We start from the raw sequence: 23,368 nt of genomic DNA on the forward strand, positions 1-23,368 counted from the left end.
ACCCATCTCTTCCTACCCCCCATATGCCCAACACCTGATGAATGTTATTGCTATATGTGCACTTAAGTGTTGATCAGTTAAAACTAATTTGATGATAAGTACATGTGGTGCTTATTTTTCCATTCTTGCAATACTTCTCTTAGTAGAATGGGTTCCAGCTCTATCCAGGATAATACAAGAGGTGTTATATCGCCCTCGTTTTTGTGGTTGTATAGAACTCCGTGGTATACACATACCACATTTTATTAGTCCACTCATGTATTGGTTGGCACTTGGGTAGTTTTCACATCTTTGCAATTGTGAATTGTGCTGCTATAAATATTCAAGTGCAGATGTCTTGTTTATAGAATATCTTTTGTTGTTTTGGGTACATGCCCAGTAATGGGATTGCTGGATCAAATAGTAGATCTACTTGTATCTCTTTGAGGTATCTCCATATTACTTTCCACAGCAGTTGTACTAGTTTGCAGTCCCACTATCAGTGCCTGAGTGTTCCTATCTCTCTGCATCCATGTCAACATTTACTGTTTGGGAATTTTTGATAAAGGCTAGTCTCACTGGGGATAAATGATATCTCACTGTGGTTTTGATTTGCATTTCCCTGATGATTAGAGATGTTGAGTATTTTTTCATATGTTTGTTGCCCATTAGTCTATCTTCTTTTGAAAAGTTTTTGTTCATGTCCATTGCCCACTTTTTGATTGGGTTGTTTGATTCTTCTTGCTGATTTTCCTGAGTTTTATATAGATTCTAGTTATCAGCCCTTTATTGAATGTGTAAAATGCAAATATTTTCTCCCATTCTATAGGTTGTCTGTTTGCTCTCATGATAGTTTCCTTGGCTGTGCAGAAGCTTTTAATTTGATCATATATTTTTGTTGTCACTGTGATTACCTTTGGGGTCTTCTTCATAAATTCTTTGCCTAGGCCAATGTCTAGAAGAGTATTTCCAATATTTTCTCATAGAATTTTTAGAGTTTCATGCCTTAGATTTAAGTCTGTTATCCATTGTGAGTTGATTTTTGTGAGAGGTGAAAAGTGTGGATCTCATTTCCGTCTTCTACGTGTGGCTACCCAGTTTTCCCAGCACCATTTATTGAATAAGGATTCTTTTTCCCAGTGTATGATTTTGTCTGCTTTGTCAAAGATTAGATGGCTATATGAGGATGGTTTCATATCTGGGTTCTCAGTTCTGTTCCATTGGTCTCTGTCCCTGTTCTTGTGCCAGTAAAATGCTGTTTTAGTTAGTATAGCCTTGTAGTATAGTTTGAAGTCTGGTAAATTGATGCCTCCCAATTTGTTCTTTATGCTTAAGATTGCTTTTGCTATGTAGGGTCTTCTCTGGTTCTATACGAAGCGTAAAATTATTTTTTCTATATCTGTGAAAAATGATGTTGGTATTTTAATAGGGATTGCATTGAATCTGTAAATCACTTTGGGTAGTATAGACATTTTAACAATGTTGATTCTGCCGACCTATGAGCATGATATGGTTTTCCACCTGTTTACAACCTCTGCTATTTCCTTCCTCAGTGCTTTGTAGTTTTCCCTGTAGAGTTCTTTTACCTCCTTAGTTAAATATATTCTTAGGTACTTTATTTTCTTTGTTGCTATTGTGAAGGGTATTGCATCTTTAATTTGGTTCTCAGTTTGACTGTTGTTGGTATATAGGAATGATACTGATTTCTGTACATTGATTTTGTGACCTGAGACTTTGCTGAATTTGTTTATCAATTACAGTGGTCTCATGCCAGAATCTTTGAGGTTTTTTAGGTATAAGATCATATTGTCAGCAAAGAGAGATAGTTTGACCTCTTCTGTCCCTATTTGGATGTCCTTGATTTGCTTCTCTTGTCTGATTGCTCTGGCTAGGACTTCCAGCACTATGCTGAATAGAAGACATGATGTGACAGAGGGCAATCTTGTCTAGTTCCAGTTCTAAGTGGGAATGCTTTCAATTTTTCCCCATTCAGTATGATGTTGGCTGTGGGTTTGTCATATATGGCTTGCATGATTTTTAGCTAAGTCCCTCCTATGCCTATTTTGTTAAGTGTTCTTATCATAAAACGTGTTGAATTTTGTTGAATGCTTTTTCTGCATCTACTTAGAGGATCATATGGTCTTTGTTTTTGCTTCTATTTATGTGGTAAATGACATTTATAGATTTGCTTATGTTGAGCCATCCCTGCATCTCTGGATGAAGCCAACTTGATTGAGGTGGATTATTTTTTTGATAAACATCTGAATTCAGTTTGCTAGGATTTTGTTGAGAATTTTTGCATCTATATTCATAAGGGATACTGGTCTGTAGTTTTGTTTTCTTGTTGTGTCTTTCCTTGGTTTTGGTATCAGGGTGATATTGGCTTCATAAGATGTGTTGGGGAGAATTCCTTCCTTTCTTTCTTTGTTGCGTTCTTTCCTGGTTTTGGTATCAGAGTGATGTGGGCTTCTTAAAAGGAGCTGGGGAGGATTCCATCCTTCCTGATGTTGAGGAATAATTTCTGCAGGATAGGCAACAGTTCTTCTTTATAGGTCTGGTATAATTCAGGTGTGTAACCTTCTGGACTGGGACTTTTCTTTCTAGGAAGGTTTCTTATTGTTGTTTCAATTTCAGTACTTGATATTGGTGTTTAGGAATTCTGCTTCTTCCTGATTGAGCCTAGGGAGGCTGTGTGTTTCTAAGGATTTGTTCATTTCCTTCACATTATCCAATTTATGTGTATATAGGTTTTATATTATTGATAGATGATATTTTGTATTTCCATGGCATCCATTGTAATTTCTTATTTTTCATTCCTGATAGAACTTACTAGAGTTCTTTCTTTTCTACTTCTCATTAATCTAGTGAGAGGCATGTCAATTTTGCTTATTTCTTCAAAGAGCCAACTTTTTGTTTTATTAATCTTCCATATAGTTTTTTTGTTATCAATTTCATTCATTACTACTCTGTTCTTGGTTATTTCTTTTCTTATGCTGGGTTTGGGATTGGTTTGCTCTTCCTTTTTCAGTTTTTTGAGATGATTCATTAGATTGTTGATTTGTGATCTTTCTGTCTTTTGGCATTTGTGGATTTAAATTTTCCTCTTAGGACTGCTTTAACTGTGTCTCACAGATTTTAATAACTTGTATCTCCTTTGTCATTTAGTTCAAATAATCTTTTGATTTCCATCTTTATTTCCTCCTTGACGAGGTAATCATTCAGCAAAAGGTTGTTTAGTTTCCATTACTTTGTATAAAGATGAGAGTTTCTGTTGGAGTTGATTTCTAATTTTATCCAACTATGGGTTGAGAAGATGCATGTTATAATTTCTATTTTTTAAATTTTTTTGAGACATGCTTTGTGATCTAGGATATGGTCAATCTTAGAGAATGTACCTGAGCTGATGATAAAAAAGTATATTTATTGGTTTTTGGGTAGAATGTTTTATAAATATCAGTCATGTGATTTCTTCTAGAGTTTTGTTTAAGTCCATTGTTTCTTTGTTACTTTTCTGTTTTGAGTATCTGTCCTGTTCTGTCAGAGGAGTGTTGAAGTCTCTGGCTATTATGGTATAGCTGTTAATCATTATGTCTTCTTGTTGAATTGTATTCTTCACCATTATATAGTGACCCTCTTTGTTTTTCATCACTTTTGTTTGTTTGAAGATTAAGTTATCTTAAATCAGAACTGCCATGCCAACTTCCTCTTGGCTTCCATTTGCTTGAAATATTGTTTTCCATCCCTTCACCTTGAGTCTGAATGCATCCATTTGGGTTAGATGTGTTTCCTGAAGACAGCAGATACTTGGCTTGTGTGTATTTTTCCATTCACCTAGCCTATGTCTCTTTAGTGGGAAGTTCAAGCCATTCACATTTATTGAGAGAATTGATAAGTGGGGTAGATTTCTGTTCATCCTGTTGAGTTGAGTTTTGTTGCTTTGTTTTCTCTCTTGAGCTATTGTGGTATCTGCCATTTGACCTTTAGCATTTGGATGATTTTACATGGGTGAGTGTTTATTGTGCTGATCTATATGTAATTCTCTTTTGAGTACTTCCTGTAGGGCAGGTCTTGTCTTGATGAATTCCTTCAGTCTTTGCTTCTCTGAGAAGATATTTATTTCTCCTTCATATACAAAACTTAGTTTTGTGGGGAACAAGATTCCAGGCTGGGCATTATTCTGTTTGAAAAGAGTGAGAATGAGGCCCCAGTTTCTTCTAGGTTGTAAGGTCTCAGTTGAGAAGTCTTACGTTATTCAGATGGGCTTTCCTTGGTAGGTTACCTGCTTCTTTCACCTTATAGCTCATAGGAGGGCCTCTTTGGTGATTATTATAATCAGTTTGATGACTGTGTGTTGTGGTGTCTTCCTGTTTGCATTGAATCCTCAGGAGTCCTTTGAGCTTCTTATACCTGGATATCTAGATTTTTAGCAAGGCCTGGGAATTTACCTCTATTATATCCTTAAATAGCTTATCCAAGCCTTGTTTATTTTCTTCTTCATCCTCAGGGATACCTCTGATTCTCACGTTAGGCCTCTTCACATAATTCCACATTTCTTGTAGGCTTTGCTCTTGTTTCGTATTTCTTTGTTCTATCTCTGTGACTGACCTATTTAATTCAAAGGTGTTATCTTCAATCCCTGAGCCCACCAACAGTCTGAGATACAAGGGAGGAGAAACTGAACCACTCTACACCCTTGTCTTTGTTCTCAAGCCACTAGGGGGCCTTTCTCCTTCCAGTTCTCCTTTGCAACTTCTTCCCATGGAGTCTCCTGTAGTTTCAGGCACCCTTCCTTCCAACCCTCATCTGATCTGTGTTTATCTGCCTGTTTATTTTTGTTTTTACTTTCTTCTAAAATCATGTATCTTTCTTGCAGAGACACTCTGGCTGGTGATTTTTCTCATCTGCCATCTTGCCCCTCTGTGTCCTACTTATTATACACATTTTAAAAGAGCTTAGGCCAGATGCTTTGTAGGATACCCCTTAAATGGGGAATTTGTTCATTTCTTTCCTCTTAATTAGATTTATATTAAACACTTTTTTGCAAGAATATTGCAAAGGTGATCAATGAGTATATTTAAAAATCCATGCAAGCGTTTCTAATGCCCTAACCAAACCATTCCATGTGGATACTCTTAAAGAATTAGTAAAAAGTGAAGAAAAAGCATTAATGAAGGACTTTTAATCTGTGAGTTTTATAAAAATTAGTATGTTTTTTACTTTTTCAAGCACAAGGAAAGGACGGTGCCCAATTACCAAAGATTCTGAATAAAAACAAATTATTTAGTTATAAATAATTGAATTGTTTATGTAATAGTTTCTTATAATTTGCATGTTTTGTATTGCATATGATCTAGCTATGGAAGGTATTTATAGCAGGAAATATTATATTATGATGACAGTGTATATGACATTTATTTTATCATAATTAAATTTGTTTTGAAAATTGACAAAGCATAGAAAGTAATTGTTAATGTTTGAAATGTCTGGGCATGATATAATAGTCTATCATATATACTAATCGACACTTTCTTGGTTGTAAGCAGTGGTATACTGCTAAATGTTTAACAAGTGGATTCAGATATCAAGGCCTATGATGTGAAAGAGAGTAGGACAGTGTATTATTGTCCAAGGTCTAGACAGTTTACAAATGGAACAGAACGGAGAGCTGAGAACAGACCCCAGCACTGCTTTGAGATATAACACACTCATTATATTGGCAAAAATTGAAAATTCTAGCAATTGTTGGTGAAGACAAAGAGCATTAGGAATTCCTGTGCATTGTAAGTGGATATATAAACTGATAAAAGCACTTTGGAAAACAGCCTAGCATTGTGTAATTTATTAGAACAACATAATTACATTATAGACTTTGACAATTATTACACATCAAAGTATAATTTTATTGGGAAAGTATCTCTTAGTGAGATGAATATTGATCAAAATTATTCTTATGTATTTATGAAACAAAAAGGCATATATTACTGCTATGGTTTGAATATTTGCATGTCTCCAAATTCATGTTGAACAAGAATGGGATTAAGGCCCTTATAATAGAGGCTTCACACAGAACTTGGCCCTTTTTTGTCCTTTTACCCTTCTTCCTTTTGCCATGTAAGGACAGAACATTCATTCCCTCCAGAAGACACAGTAACAAGGCACAATCTTGGAAGCAAAGATTCCTCATCAGAAATAAAACCTGCCAGTATTTTTACCTTAGACTTCTCAGCCTCCAGAACTGTTAGAAATAAATTTCTAACAATTTATAACAGAAATAATTTTAAATTTTTTTAAATTAACTTAATCTCAGGTACTTTGTTTATAGCAGCACAAATGGACTAAGACAGCTGCTAGAAGCTAATGTCCAAGACTACAATGTTATTCTGATATTTGCTAAGATTGTTAGAATATAGTAAACACTTTATAAGCTGAAGTACTCACTTCAATTAGAAGATTTCATAATATTATTTAATAAAATAGGTTTTAACTATCTGATGGAATAACATTCAACTGCAAGAAAATCATTTCAGAATTTTATCCATTTTATTTAAGATATCATAAATAATTTACAAACACATAAATAATTCTCCTTGCATTAAAAAAATTATGACTATAGGATAACTTTCAAAATGGTGTTGTGAAGAGTTCCATGGACCTGCTCCCCAGTGAAATAATCATAATTGGTGAAAATTACTCTTAATTTTTTTTTCAAATTTCTAGAAACTGTCCTAAGGGCATATAGCAAATAAAGTAATATTTAGTCAATAAAATCTACTAAATCTCAGTAAGAACAGCAAGTTTGTGGTATTTGAGCCACTACTCACTCCTTTCATCACCTCTCAATTTAGTGTGACAGAAGCTTTACTCTGAATGGGCGCAGCCAAGACGATAGGCCTTTGTTTTACCTCCAGCTTCCAGTCAAGGACGATAATATCTTCTTCTTTTTTCCTTTTCTTTTTTATTTCAGCATATTATGGAAGTTCAAATGTTTAGGTTATGTATATTGCCCTTGCGCCACCCAAGTCAATCTTGTATTATCCTGGATAATATCTTCCTGGCAGGAGCAGGCTGCCAACATTTCTCATCCTCCCCAACTCCCAAGTTGGGTGGGAGCAGTTCCAGAGCTCTATTTTTCAGGCAAGTGTGGCAGAGAAATCTGGGCCTTTCTTCCACTCAGCCCCACTCATAGGGTATAAATTATATCCCAGATGCAGCAGGCTGAGAATAATGAAATTATTCTCCCCAATTATCCTTGCTTCTAGCTTGAGCATTGGGTGGAGGTTTTAGGCCAGGAGGCACAAACCATGAAGATCAGAGATTATCACCTTTGCCCAGTGCCATACTTATAAAAACAGGGGTGTCGCTCCAAGAGAAGTGACTGTCTCTGTCCCTACTCTTAGCATTAGTCCTTGCTCTTGCACAGGGAGAGAAGCAGGCTGTAAGAGTAGAGAACTCTGAAGCTCTCAAAAAGAAAACTGAATTTATTTGGAATAAAACGGTAATACTTCCATCCAAGTACTAATCAGGCCTGATCCTGCTTAGCTTCCAAGAGAGGATAATATCTGTATGGGAGCAACAAACTAAACTGTAAGTCAGTTGGAAGTTTACCAAAGACAACCAGAAACAAAACAAAACAAAACTTAAGAAGAGACTTCAGAAATTGGAACGAACCTGAAAGATTGACCTCAGATATGACCTCTGCAAGGGAGTCAGAACTTAATTGGATCAAACCATGAAGCAATTTATGCCCTAGTGCATTGATGAAAACAATGGATCAATAAGCCAGCAATGGAGGCTAATATTGGGTATTAGTATGTTACCAACAGAGATGGACAGCCTAACAGAGAAACCAAGGCAAGAGGCAAGGAGAGCCCTGCTAAAGCCATGGTCATCCCAGGGTAACTGTGCACATGCCAAATCCATACCTTCTGAGGAATGAAAATGAGGCTGTACATTGTGGGAGAAAATAGATTTCACTAAGTGTAATACATATACAGGAAAAAAGGAAGCAACAGAATGCCTTTGAGATGGCTCTGATGTTAAACTTAGCAGACAAAGAATTTAAAGCAGTAATTATAATATATCCAAAGACCTAAAGAAAATCATGCTTAAAGAAGTAAAGGAATGTATAATGACAACATTGCATTTTCTCTGTAGATATCACACTACAGAAAGAAAATCAGGAAGGAATTCCACCCCCGACCCAGAGTCAGGAACCTCTGAAACCTCAGGAAAATATATCACGACCCATTCACCATCCTTTAGTTTTAAAAACTAACTTTGAGGAAGAAGAGGAGGAAGTAGATGAGCAAAATGGTTAGTAAACCTTTTCTCAGATTTACAATGCACATTCAAAAACCTCACAATATTTTTTACATATGTGTTTAACTAGTAGAGGTCTATGATATAATACATAAGGCAGATTTGGGTGAAAAAATAACTAATGTTATTAAATAAATTTAATTTGTTATGTTATAGTTTGTTCTACATCTATATGTGTATGATAATTTGGATTGAAAGGTTTTTGTTGTATATGGCTGGGAGACAGATCTTACGTTTAAATATGTACAGGTACTTGTACGGATACTAATAACTTCTCTTAATGTACAATAACTATTTCTAAAACACATTGATGCACACGTGTGCCTATCTGTTTATCTGCATATCTATGAAAAACATATTTGTTTCACATTTAATCCTTGAAGTTACAGAGATCTGTAGTTTATAGTGTATAAAGCATTGTCATCTGTATTATCCTAGGTAATCTTCATGAGAGTATGAGCAGGGTTAGGATCTATGTCATTTGTATCTTAATCTATTCTTTTCCTCTGAAATCATCACAGTACAGTGGTGCCAGTAAGTGTGTACATACAAGACAAACATGCAGAAAAATAAACTCTCACTCTGTCTTTGCTTTGGAATGTGTCCTTCTGTGGGTTATAGACCACCATATTTTCTGTGCTTCAAAGATACAGAACTATTACTTTTTTTGTCTGCTGCAGCTCATGCCCACATATGCCTCCAACAAACACACACCATCTCAGCATGTGAGTCTATACTTCCAACTTCTTGTTTCAAGATACATAACACATAAGTAGTCATTTCTTTTCTCTTGACTGAGTTTTCCTCATTTTTTCTAATACTTAAAATGTAGAAATTAGAAACATTTACCAGTATGCAAAATTATTGATTTTAAAAATTAAAAAAAAAAACTAATTCATTCATGAGAACAATATTTGGGATTTTTTCTTTCTGGTTTATAAATTTTCAGATTATTTGGCTTTGGGACAATTTAATTTTAAAAAAATATATCCTATAGATGCTTCTAGTTTATGGACAAAGACTCCTGAAGAAATTGAAGAAAAAAGAGCAATAAAGGAGATGTGTTATAAATCTGGTAAGAAAGCAAACCTTTTTGGATTTTCTAGTACTTTATGTGGTGAATATACTAACCAATGCTTTTCTTATGGGAGATTAGGTGAATACTACAGATTTCATACTCCTCCAGATATTTCATCGTCAAAAAGCATAGCTCCTACAGCAGAAAAAGAGTTAGAAAAGCCTTTGGAAAATGGCAGTGAATTGCAAGAAGGTAAGAAATCAAAAGGCACCATTCAGAGTGATGTGTAAGAGATATTTGGTGTAAAAGACTGTGAATTATTTAGTATGGTGAATAAAATAATAGAGTTAAATGATAAATAATACAACAGGCTTGAGAGTGAAAAGGAAGCGTTTATAGTGAATGACCCAAATTTCATATGAAGAGCTGCTTTAATGGGGACTGTGTTTTCCTAGAGGAGCCACAAAATGAACAAACTTCATAAAGACATGATGACACTACACATTCCATGCAGTAATCCCATAAATAATTTTCTTTTACCATTTTATTTGTATTTGAAATAACTTCTCCTGTGTAAGCGGTTTAGGTTTTGGTTACTGAATAGAAAAGTAAACGTAGCCCAGGAAGAACAAAAGGGCCATCACAGAATGACATTAGTGCCAGAACAACGTTCATTGAATTGAGGGTCTTCTGTGTCAGGATATTTCAAGGGCAAGGCTGGTGGACAAATCCAAGGCTCTGACTTTCCTGGAATTTATCCTTTGGTGAATCTGATTTTACTGTTGGAGAACATTTTGCCCTTGAATGCAGGATAAGAAGAGTGTTGTATTCTAGATATAGAAGCAGAAACTCAGAAACTTCTATATCTAGAACTCTAGATACAGAAGCAGAAACTCAGAGAAAAATCCATGGGTGCCATAATTTTCTTGTCCCTTAAAATGAGCTTACAAACAAATTTGGAAGCAGTAGAAGAGATTTTAATCCCTCCCTGCTCCTCCATAAAAAATATATATATATATATATATATAGAGAGAGAGAGAGATAGTTGGGAAAGTCTACTAGGATCAAGATGTGCATGGAAGTACAGGATGGAATACTTAAAGTGCCATTTTGCAAATCTGTATGCGGCAAACTATTTAAACATGTGGCGGTAGGTGGCAGCAACACACCATCAGATGGAAGAAAAGTCTGCAGAACTTAATTGGAGCCATCAAGGGAAGAACAGATCTCAGACTTGTACTACTTAGACAAGAAAAAACAAAACAAAATAAATAAATAAACAAGTTAGCAATGAAGAGTAAAAATGGAAGATTACAAAGATAATTATATGTACGTTTTCTTTGTATTATGTTTTTTAAAGCTTTTTATTTCTAAATAGTTTCAGTTAATTCCTATACACCCTTCACCCAGATTTCCCCCAAATGTTAGCATTTTGCCACATTTTCACTCACTTACTCTTCAGATACACATATTGTTATTGTTATTTTCTGAACTGTTTGAAGCAATTTTCAGACATAATGCCTATGTGGTCTTCTATAACTGTAGTATAAATATCAAAATCAGGAAATTACCACTGGTACAATATTATTGACATCTTTTCTCCCCACAAATGTTATCAATTATGCTATTAATGTCCTTTATAACAAAATGAGTTTTTTACTTGGTCTAGGATCCAATCCAGAATTTCATATTGCATTAGGTTGCTATGTCCCTGCTAAAAGCAGCTTTTAACAGTTTATTTTAGAAGATAATTACCCAGAGATGTATAAGGAAAACTGAGAATAATTTAATTATCACTGTGTAATTAGCATTTTGTAGTCAGTAGTGACCCTCATACTTTTTACTCAGTTTTTTATGGTAAATAGATAAAAACAAAAGAAATATTACAAAATTCATTATAGAAAAACACATCAAATAAACTAAATATATATTATGTACATACAATAGAGTTTTTAAATTGCCATTTGATAAATCGGAGAATATGCTTGCTTGCTTCTTTGTTAAAAATTACAAAATTTGCTTAACATGCATGTATTTATAAATTTATTATTCATCGGATCACTATGTAAATAATGCTTACATTAACTTCTAAGCTTTTGACTTGCATTATAAATTCTATCATAAACTTCTTATTTAAGCATCTATTAATAATAGCTCCTGGGATGACTTTTTTTCCTTCTCATTTCCAGGGGATGGTCTTACAGTCCCAACAAAATATAGCCTGGAAAGGCAAGGTGAGATAAAAACATCATTGGATAGGAAACCAAGGACTGACATTGCTGAAAATGGAGGTGAGTTAATTTTATTACTGGAGGTGAGTTAGTTTTTTACTGATGGATTCTGAATATATCACCATATAATATATGAGTTTGAATTTTCTCTCATAACTAATTTTGTTTCATTTTTTAAATCTATTTCATGTTTAACACGGGATTGGAGGTATATCTCAAAATCAGATACTTTCAGAAGCTGATATCTCTACCAAATACTTCGTGTGAATTTATACTCAGTGTGCAAGATATTCCATTTTCCATATTTTTATGAGAAATCTGATATATGTGTGTGCATGTGTGTGTGTGTAGACTTGACTCTATCCTGTAATGGATTTGAGTATCAAGCATGTGCTATACTTTAATAGGGCTATAAACAGAGGAGGCACTTAATAAATCCTTTGAGTAATTCTATGTTAAGGCAGCTATATTCAAATATATGTATCATTTGTGCCAAGGCATAGCATCCTAATTGTGTGATATAGCTTAAGCATTTTGAATGGCTTTTTAGCAGAAACATTTTGGAAAATTCATCCCATCACAGGAAGTTCTAAGCCTTTATTTTAAAAATATGCAGACTTTTTTGAGGAGGAAAAAGGGTGTGACTGGGTGTGAAGAGCAGGTAGGAGGTTGAGAGCAGGTACCAACATGTCTTAGGCATATTAGCAATCCCTTCTGCAGTCCCATTTTCACCCTTTTCAGCTGTTTTCCTCTGTCTATTTTTTTCCTGGTGCCAAAGTACTTAATTGTTTCCTCTTCTTTCTTATATTTGCAGCAGTTTTAGACTAGCTGTCTTTGTTTGGTTGCCATGAAGCAGTAAGTTTCTCCAAGTGGAATTTACACTGTCAGTTACAATCTAGTGGAGCACAAACTGGATCCACTTAACCATACCAGTTCTAATTGTACATTTTGTTGACTATTATTAAATCATATTGCCTTTTTGGTTAATAAAATATTATTTTCAATCACTGATAAACTGATGCTTTCATATAAAAAAATAAACTTTTCTTCATTTTGTGGCATCAGTAATATATTTTCTACTTTGTTGGGACCTAGAAAATGTGAGAATGTCATTACACTTTCATTAGTCTGTCCAATAATATTATTAGAGTAATAAGCTAGTTGAACCACCATGCCAAGGGAATGTTAAGATTTTCCATCATCTGGGATACTAAGTTTCTAGCATAGTCAGGCTTGTTGATTTTCCAGGCATCATAATGTTATTTATGTCACTAGATGGAAGAATCACCAGGGTATATGCACATGAGAGCAACATAAACATATTTATACCCTTGTATTGATATCATTGAAAGGAAGATGATAAAAAATTATAATTAATGAATTAATATTCAATTTGAAGGAAAACAGACATTGTTTTTAGTCTTAATATTACTTTAATGTTTTATTAAGCCTTGACTTTACTAAGTCCACAAATTTAAACTGTATAGCCCAATAAAATTTTACATGTATTTGCATCCATATTTATGGTACTACAGAATGCTCCTCCTCTCCAAGTCAATAGTCCCCTCCCAATGGTAACCACTACTCTGACCTCTGTTACCAGAGGTTTATTTTGCTTTTCTTGAGCTTTATATAAGAGGAAATGTACAGTTTGAATTCTTTTAGTTTTGAATCTTTTCCTTAACAATGTTTGTATGAGACTGATCCATGCTATTGATGGTAGCAGTAACAATTTTACATTGTTGGAAATATCTATCACACAAGAGTGTGTGTGTGTATATACACACAGTTAATATGCAGGTGTGCGCACACACACGCAGAGTTGATTCTCATTATTCCCAGTAGTTATGTTCCGTAAGTTTGATGTAAACACTGAATTTGCAAATAGTAAACCATTGCTCCTAGAGGAAATACATACATACACACAGACACACACATATTATCTCACATAGATTATTATCTTAAATCCTAGAAATTACTCATTCTGGTAGAGTCTATTTTCTTTAATTTTACAAAAGAGAAAAGGTTCAGAAGTGTTAAGTAACTCTCCAAAGACTATTCCATAACAAGCATCAGAATTATGCTTCTTAAACAATGGGGTGCTACTCCCTACTGTCTCCATCCTCTAGTCATCTTATAAAAACTGAAACAAGAACACCAAGCATTGCCTTGTTGGGCCTCAACTAAGAATGTGAGAGTCCAGCAACTCAAATTTTTCACCACTCTGCATGTGTGTGAAAAATCAAAAAAACACCATGAGTATTGATATGGCTATTTGATAAACACTGTTGCCAGTTTGGGGTTATTATGAACCCTGTACATGTCTTCTGAATCACGTAGGTACTCATTTTGTTTGGGTTAAGCTTGCTGTATATCCTTATCAACACTTAGTATTTTTATTCCTTTTAACTTTAGCTTTTCTGGTGGGTGGCTGGTAGCTCTCACTGGTATTTTAATTTGTATTTCCTTGATGACTAATTGTGTTGAGCACCTTTTTATAAATTTATTGGCCATTTTAACTTTCTCTTTTTTCAAGTGTGTTTTTTTTTTGGAGACAGAGTCTCGCTTTCTTGCCTAGGCTAGAGTGAATGCCGTGGCGTCAGCCTGGCTCACAGCAACCTCAGACTCCTGGGCTCAAGTGATCCTCCTGCCTCAGCCTCCCGAGTAGCTGGGACTACAGGCACGAGCCACCATGCCCGGCTGATTTTTTTTTATATTATATATATTAGTTGGCCAATTAATTTCTTTCTATTTTTATGGTAGAGACGGGGTCTCGCTCAGGCTGGTTTTGAACTCCTGACCTTGAGCAATCCGCCCGCCTCGGCCTCCCAGAGTGCTAGGATTACAGGCGTGAGCCACCGCGCCCGGCCTCAAGTGTGTTTTTAAGTCTCCCTAGCACATTTAAAATTATCCTTTTATTACTGATTAATCTGGATACTTTCTGCTAATATGCTGTCCTGTTCACTAATCCTATTCCTCTCTGTTCTTAAATTAAATTATTAATTTCTGTTTTAAATGTTTATGGATTCCATACTTAAATTCTCCATCAGTTCTCTATTTTGATAGTAGTAATATTATTTTTTTCTAGCTTCCTGTTTTGTTATACTTGGTTCTCTTTCATTTTCCTCTGGCTTTGCTAAATTATTCTGTGTCTTAGTATGCCTTCTAATATTTTATTAGATGCTGGACATTATGGATAAAAAAATTATGTAGTATATGAATGATGTTGTTTTCCCACAGAGAAACTTTTCTTTTGGCAGGCAGCTAGACTACCTTGATTCTGTGAAGGATTGGTTTTTGACTTTAATAAGAATAATGTGGTAGATGATGTATTATTTGACCTTTCATTGACGGTATGGATCTTATTACTAGGACAAGGCCCTTACTCCTAGATATTGTTTTTCTAAGTTGTCAACTGAGGGCTTGGGGTGTTCACCAAGATCTCTCTACTCTGGTGAGGTTTGAATTCCAAATTTTGCCACCCAAGAAGTATGCAGGATCTGAAATCTCTGACCAATTCTTTAGCTTTCCAGATGTTGTTTACACTTGTTTCCTAGGGTTCCACTTTGTTCATGAAAAGTGTGGGAGTCAGGTAACAACTTAAAGAGAGTTTTACACATATTTCAGGAGAACTTCTTTTTTGTGTCTTCCTCGTTAAGAGTTCACCCTCAAGTTCAAACCACTTAGGCAGTTCCAAACTTTGGACTCATTTTTTTTTTTTTTTTTTAGCCTAGTTGGTTGGTCACTTTTTGCTTGGTATTTCCCTGCATGATGAATTAGAAATGGTTTCAGGGAAAGATCTGTGGTGAGTGTGGAGTTTAACTCATTCAGGGGAAAAAGACAGGGTGAAGTGAATGTGGAATTGACTTTGGGTACCACCATTGCTCTCAGGCATTGCAGTCCTGTGCATTGGGTTGTTTTCCAATCAGTTTGTTTTTGGTATTTATAATTGTTTTTGGCAGGAAAGTTACTCTGACACAGCCATTTGGTCATGTAGGAAACCAAAAGGTTTTTTTTTTGTTGTTTTTACATTTTTGTCATTGATTTAATATAAGCTCCTTGATGGTAAAAACTGTATATAATCAATCACTATAGATAAATCTCTGTAGTATAGATAAATCACTATAGATAAATTTCTGGCACAGGATGTGCTCTCAGTAAATACTTATAATGGTATGTTTAAACATATTGAATGACTGGGTGGATGTGGAGACATGTTTATCAACTTTACAGATGACTGAATGTTAATTTGCTGGAATAAGCCAAACCTAGCAAACAATAATAAACATAAAATCTTACATTTGGGTTAAAGACATTAATGGTGGCTTTTCTTCAAGTTGGGAAAAATCTGACATGATGTAGTTTGTGAGGCGGGGAAAAGGGTGTTTTTTTGTTGGCCACACTGTTTCAAAATGATTCAGTAATGTGTTTCCACTACCAAATACCTAAAGTAAACTCACAATGAATTATTAGGAGTAACATAGGGAAATAGTTAAATGTGGTAAGTCATTTAAAGTACTTGTAGAGAGTCTAGAACATAGAAAATTGGTCCAAAATGTCAACTATTATTTTACTAGTTCCACTGATTTCTCCACAGGTTAATCCATATTTGGGTGTCATTATTAAATAAGGTTATTTGAAATAAATATTTTATATTAAGAAGGGGAAACTTGTATGGTGAAGGATTTGGAAATTTTGTATATAAGTAATATTTAAAGCAACTATGGATATTTATCTTGGAATTAGAAGACTTTTAAGGAACATGAAAACTGTTTTCATATATCTGAAGTCATCATATGGAAGATAAATTATATTTACTCTGAGTATCTCTAAAAGATGGGCTAAGGATTATTATAAGTTAAAGGACAATTTTTTTAGATATGTGAATTTTCTTGCAGTTATCTATATGTAAGTTTACATACTGAATATTCATACATATATATATTAATGTAAACATATATGGTATATATAGAGTTGGGATGCTACCACTGAGAAATATTCAAACAAAAGTGGACAAAGGGGATATTGTAGAGGATACTTATGCATTGAAAGGCAGTTTTACAACGCTTTGTGCCACCATTGCCACTGACAGTAAGGTTTTGTCATAGGAGGTGACTGTTACGTTCCACAGAGAATCATATTTATTGGAGTAGATGAAAATGAAGCTTTAAGTGAAGAGAAAGAAAGCAGCACCATATCAAAATGTTCAAACACTAAAGGTAATTCATTTTGTAATTTTCATTCATTTATAATTTGTCTAAGTAAGTTAAACACAAAGCTTGAATATAATGAAAACCAATGTAAAAGAGAAGGCAATAAAATCAAAATATACACTGGATAGGAGTCAAGAGCCCTAAGGTTCTAGTCCTGCCTCTGTCCTTAATTGTATGCCCATGGGGCTTCATTGGTTTTAGCCTCAGTTTCCTTATCTAAAAATTTAGCCCTTTGGACTACATAATTTCTAGGAGTATTGGTAGCTCTAAAGTTACTGGCTCTCCTAAATGGTTATACCAAGTCCTTTTTAGTTTGTTTTTCCAGTTTATCAGTATGACTGAATTTTGTTAGGAAACATTGTGAATACTGTGAAGAGTATTACTCTTGTGATGACTTTCCTGTTTTGTACTTTCTGCTAACTATAGTCTGTGAATTATTGAGAGACATGACAAAATATGTCCTTTATAGTTTTATGCTGCCTTTACTGTGCTGAGAATCCCCCAGCTGATACCTCTCTACTGGGTACCTTTCTCAGTCACAGACTAGAAGTACAGCTGTCCTGTAACTAGAGGGCTTCACATCCTCTCCAGCAAAATGTAAATCCATTTAATGTACTGTTTTCCCCAGCATTAACTATTGTCAAGCATAGGAAAAGTATTTTTATGGAAAATTTTATGCAAATCTCTCTTTCTCAGAGATGGAAAAGGTTCTCCCAATCCATCAAAGAAACTTAAAGCTATACTAATACAGTAGCTACTAGCCTTAACTATTTAAAGTTAAGTTATTTAAAGTAAAAATTCAGTTTTTCAGTTGCTCTAGCCACATTCCAAGTGCTCAACAGCCACATGTGGCTAGTGGCTAGTGGCTACCATACCGAACAACACAGATTTAGAACATTTAGAACATGTGGAAAGCCCTATTGGATAGTCTTGTTCCAAAGTATAGAACAAGTGAAAGTTGTTACATTTAATATTTTCAGGATCCCAATTTAAATGGGCTCATTTAATGTAAAATTGATAACATTTTAATTCTTTTGTATGGAGATATTAAACATATTGCCACAATTTGTCATTCACACATTGAAGATAATGGCATAGTATTTTTTTAATCAAATGAATATTTATTAGGTCAGGTGAGAACAACAAAATGGGGTAGAAGGGATAAGTGTCCTATTTTGAATGAGATCATCATTTGGGCAGAAACCAGAAGGAAGAACATTCCAGGCAGACCAGCCAAATGCAGAGATCCGAGGTCAATGACATAGTGCTGAATTTTAAAATTTGGTTAGTGATGATATTTGGGGAACAATGTGGCAACTAAGGAACTTTAATGATGCTTTCTCAAAATTAATATACATATATATTCTAAAGAGGTATGCCCATCATGTAATATTTGAATAGTGAAATACCAACTGAAACACTTCTCTTACTAATATTGACATTTTATTTTCTTAATTTGCTTTAAAAGATAACAAGGACAGTCCTCATCTAAAGCGTTCCCTAACTACCCGACTAGTACCTACAACGCATGTATTAAATGCTACTGAGAATATCAGTATGAAGTGCAGAGAGGACCCCTCTTCAAGTGAGACATTAGCTCTATCACTTTTTGGCCTTAGATATATTTGTCTAATCATGGATTTATTTTGCTTATTTAAAATAGAATTTTTAAAAAAAAGAAAAAACGAAGGTTTGAAAATTATTCATGACTAAGAATTAAAGACAAAATATTCTCCTACTAACTCTGACAATGAATTGTGATGTAGGTCCTAGTAAATTGCATGCTTTCCCACTAGTTTAATTTAGATATTAACTTTAATAATATACTACCTTCTCAGAAGATTCACTAGTATAATAACATTTTAAATTTTACCCATAGTGGAATACATTGGCATCTTTTTATTATGTTTTTGGATTATTTTTAATAATTTGGTTTCTCCTCGAGATTCAGTCCTCTGAGCTACTTCCTTGATGCAGTTAAGACTAGTGAATCTTCCTGATTCCTTCCCTCCTTCTTTCTGTTCCTTATTTTATTTATTGAATCCTTATAATATTCTTGAATCCTAACTAGGGCCTGATGGGAATCATGATAACTTGCCCCAGAGCAACTCAATTTAGTGGTACTTGTTAAAAACATGGTTTTTAAACCTTAGGACTGGGAGAGTGGGAGTAGAGGTGGAGCATGATGTTTGAAGAAGAGACAGTGAATCACAGCTTTATTGGGGGCTTAAAGCTTAAGCTGAGGTTGAGAGCCAGGACAAAGACAGATTTATTAGTCCACTGTAGAGAGCTGGTGGAATCTACACAGTGCACTTTATGTTCATTTTCTCTTTGCAGTAGTCACTTGTGAAGGTTTCTTACACAAAGAAATAACAGAGTGCCCCTCTCTACCAAATTATTTTAAGATTCTCTGAAGAAATGTACCTTAGAAATTTCTGAAAAATTGAGAATGCATATATAAAATTTTGGATATAAAAATAGACAAAGTAAAACATGAAAAATTTAATATTCTTAACACTTAGAAATTTAAGAGTTCAGTCTTGTTTGACCAAACTATCTGTATATCCAACTTCTTAAGATTTTGAAAGAATAAGGTAAAATTCAATGAAAGTATTTTACTTTAATCCAACTTCTTAAGAAGTAATAGTTTTAGCTAAAAAGGTACAAAAATATGTTGAAAATAACAATTCTAATACTACCTAATAATAGCATTATAATGAGATTTATAATTATATTTGGAATACAATTTTATGTTCTTTTGAAAGAATCCACATTCCTTTGGAAAGAAGCATTTTTCTTTGATGAAAGCTACTTATTGAAGGTTTTCTCATCAATCTATTTGCAAGATAGATTTTTTTTTTGGTACTTAAAAATAAATCACCCTTTGTTCTAAAAAGTAAAGCATTAGGGTAGTACATTTATTTTTTTCTCTTGCTTGACATGTGAATGCACAGATATGTAATTATCACCTACAGTAATTTTCAGATGAAAGCATCTCTTAAAAACATGTAAAAATTTGTATCTTCTCTAAGCAAATGATGTCCAGCCAGTGAGGAAGCCTCATTTTAAAGGTGTGAAGAAAAGGAAATGGATTTATGATGAACCAAAGAACTTTCCTGGCCCTGGAATGCGGAGAGGTAAAAAAGTGTCCATATATTTGATATTTCTAAATTATAATTTAAAAAGAGATTAAATATCAAGTATTTTCAACCTGAAAAACAAATCACGGTCATGCAACACAAATGTCATTATACTTTAGATGTCAACCCAGCTTCTCTTATTTTAGTTTACATTGTCTTCCATTGTGCTATCAAATATTTTTAAGTGCAATATGTTTTTTGGGGGGTGTGGAACCAGCTTGTTTTATGCTCCCCTCCTTCCCTCTTTTCTTTACAGCAGTACAGGCTCCAAACCCCAAAAATAAAATGAGTTACTATCGCAATAATAAAAACCGAAATGCTGAGAATGCATCCTATATCCATGTTCAGAGGGATACTGTCAGGACTGTCTCGTTGAATGCACCTCCCCGCAGCAGACCAGCGAATGGGTCCTACAATAAAGTTGATGTTAACAAGGAACCCAAACTCAATCTCTATTCAGGTGAGGCCCTTCACTAATGTGCTTTACTCTTGTCTGTGGTTTGCATTCTCATGAAATTTCTTGATGGAGTGCTAATCTTCACTGCTACCCACTCCTCTCTTTTTTTCCCCCAGGCCAAACAGCACTATAACATCTTAGAAACCAGGGAGAGGATTTATTCCTTGTGTAGGATTGTCCATGATTTAAAGGATATGGAAGAAAGCTCATGTTGGGTACAGATGACATGACACTGTACCTCCCTAGAGTCTTGTCTCAGAGCACTGCACTTTGTTCTCCCTGGATAGCTTTATTTCACTCTGGAGTATTGTTTTTAAATGGTTGACATTTTCTTGTTCCACTAACTGCCTTGTTCAATTATCACTGTCAGGCTAGTGCCTTGGCTTTTCTTTAGGTCTTCGTGATTATTTTCTCAAAGGGTTAGTTTGGGGGTTAACTGCAATACTTTTGACAACCTCTCATCTCTCCCACCATGCACATATTGCTCCTCAATCATTTCATCATGTAATAGGCAAAATCATAGTATATGTCAGGAAGTATAAAGCCACAGAGGGGAAGGGAACCAAATGTCTTTTTCTTTCCTGTCTCAGATGAATTTTGCTCTTTTGAAGTTGGGTTTCAGTTTTTCAACTTAACCAAATGCCACTCAATGTTTGTATTTTTCCATGTTCATAGTATAGTTAGTGGAGTTCTGGATGTTTTGCACTTTTGGAAGCGTATGACTCTCTCTTTCTTAGTTTCTTTATTTTATAATTTTAAATAGACATTAGCTTATTTAAATTATTTTTCTACTTGTTTTAGAGTAGAATGACATCTGAATGAAACTGGATTTTAATTTTAATTTGTCATTATTACTATTATTTTATTTATTGTTATTGTTATTGCTTCATTATAGTGCAAGTGGATGGCTGTGAAGAATACAATGAGTCCTAGAACAGTTTATTGCCAATGTCTAGATTTGTGTGATGGTGCCAGCAGTTATACTCTATATTGTTTTTGTACCATTAGTGCAAATGTCAACATAGAGAAAAAAGAACATTCTTGGTAGTGTTATGGATCATGCTTTGAGAACCACAGCTGTATAGTAATACTTGAAAACACAGATATAACATTTTGGATAGTAGTTGAAATGTAGACATCTCAGAGAAAAGTAAACATTTAAGGATCAGGTCTGTATATAAATGCATTGGTTTCCTGGGGCAGTGAGTTCACCATTGCAGAGTGATCATTGTGATCATGGAAGTCACTTCATAGAAGAAATGGAAATTGGGCTGTACTACAGTTTGTTTAGTTTTGTTTTAAGTTCCATAAACATTAGCAGAATTGTACGTAAAGACATGGTAAAGCAGTCCAATAAAATTTTAGTTACATTCAGATATTTTATTCCCCTCTAGCTTAGCCTAATGGGAGAGAGCATTATTTGAAGAACTGGACAGCCAATTAACAGATCTGTAACCATGTTCACTGATAACTTAAATGGTCTTAATAAACTCACTTATATCCCTGATGCCCTAGCTTTGAAATGGAAAGTGAATTACTCAGAGAATAGTTTCATTCACCCTTGAGATTTTGTAACTTTGAAATGCCTTAGAATATGATTTTAAAGTTGTAAAATATTTAATTCTAGTCTTCTTTTTTTTCTCAGACAAATATACGCCAACATCATATAATGGCTCAGCCTGGCGAAAAAGAATTCCTTTCTCAAAAACATATTCGAAAACTGAAAAGATATATACAGGTAAATATGTACTGGTGATTTTAATGTATCATGCAATTCTGAAAAATAAATAAGGTTTTAAGTTCAAGGAACATATTTTAAAAAACATTAAGATAAATACAAATTTCAAGATATATATGCACACTTAATTACTTGGAGTTTAGTTGATATCTTGTCTACCAGAAATTTAATTTTACTTTATATTGTGATTGTTTTTGCCTAATTTTGTGTAGTACCATAAAGCCATTAGTGCAGTCCTTTCCTGGGCAACTAACATAGTAATTGCAGCAATTACATAATATATTATGGTGCATTCTTTGCCATGCTACAAAGCAAATATATAAAAGTATATTTTGACATAAATAAGATGTGAAAGCTCTGCTATATCTACTATAGACAAATGTTGACAGGTACAGGCTGACAGAGCAACCAAAATGAAATTTCTTTGCCAGGAGGTTCTGAAGGACTGCATTCTCCCCCTTGTATCCTGTGTCTAAGACAGCAGGGGGTTCCTGGGAACCTTCTCAGGTGAAGGGTTTTAGTAGCCCTGACCTCAGGTTATTCTTTTGCTGAACAGCTTGGTGTCTTTTTCCCAGCTTATCTTTTCCTTTGGAAAAACCACACAGGATAAAATACTTTCAGTTACTTCTCAGACAACTGAACCTCTCAGAAGTTCCAGATAAAGAGATCCTACCTAAACAAGCAGCCTACAACTTTTAGAATAATGTGAAATCCATGAGCCCTTATACAAGAGCTTCTCAGAATGGGCCAGAACATGTCCAGACCAGGAAGGTTTCCCTTTCCAAAATGAATAGCTGACATGGCATTTCTTGAAATCTTTTTGACTGCAACTGTGAATCAGTATGCAGATGTGTGTAGATATACACTGGTGACAACTATTATTTTTCCTCATCTTTTCCCAACTCATATTGTACTGCAAGACAACTCCTCTGCAGTGCTATTTAATTGACTATAATTTAACTTTGTATGAATTTTCACATGCGATTGTACTTAAATTTTTGGGGGGAAGAAGGTGAAGAGTTGATGAAAATCCAGGGTGAGACTAGAAATTGTTGAGCTACAGACTTTTCTCCTGTGCTTTCCTTTTGGGCGAGATGATATTTGGAGTAATCAAAAATGTGCTCTTCCTCTTATCCCTGTCCCAGTGACTGATCTTGTATTTCAGTAGCCTTCTTCTCTCCCATCCCAGATAGTTAAACTCGAATCACAGGAGTTGGGCAAGGGAGGGTTACTTCGGAAGACAGAACATATACCATCTATGTGTAGCACAGGA

The 23,368-nt window shown here is 34.6% G+C and overlaps 1 protein-coding gene across 7 annotated transcripts in view; it reads left to right on the plus strand.

Moving 5' to 3' along the window:
* C10H12orf50 (chromosome 10 C12orf50 homolog) overlaps positions 1-23,368 on the plus strand; it is a 34,101-nt gene that overhangs the window by 8,442 nt on the left and 2,291 nt on the right. For 2 of the 7 annotated variants that reach the window (XM_076006795.1, XM_076006798.1), the window contains exons 4-12: positions 8,134-8,292; positions 9,248-9,373; positions 9,455-9,568; positions 11,506-11,607; positions 16,656-16,766; positions 18,229-18,345; positions 19,793-19,897; positions 20,157-20,360; positions 22,003-22,095. In XM_076006795.1, the coding sequence (XP_075862910.1) occupies positions 8,134-8,292; positions 9,248-9,373; positions 9,455-9,568; positions 11,506-11,607; positions 16,656-16,766; positions 18,229-18,345; positions 19,793-19,897; positions 20,157-20,360; positions 22,003-22,095 (1,131 nt within the window). The remainder of the gene's footprint in view (positions 1-8,133; positions 8,293-9,247; positions 9,374-9,454; positions 9,569-11,505; positions 11,608-16,655; positions 16,767-18,228; positions 18,346-19,792; positions 19,898-20,156; positions 20,361-22,002; positions 22,096-23,368) is intronic. The other 5 variants (XM_076006797.1, XM_012787994.2, XM_076006796.1 and 2 more) reach the window with 4 other exon arrangements.

The sequence above is a fragment of the Microcebus murinus genome, chromosome 10 (genome assembly GCF_040939455.1).
Source record: "Microcebus murinus isolate Inina chromosome 10, M.murinus_Inina_mat1.0, whole genome shotgun sequence".
Classification (NCBI taxonomy): domain Eukaryota; kingdom Metazoa; phylum Chordata; class Mammalia; order Primates; family Cheirogaleidae; genus Microcebus; species Microcebus murinus.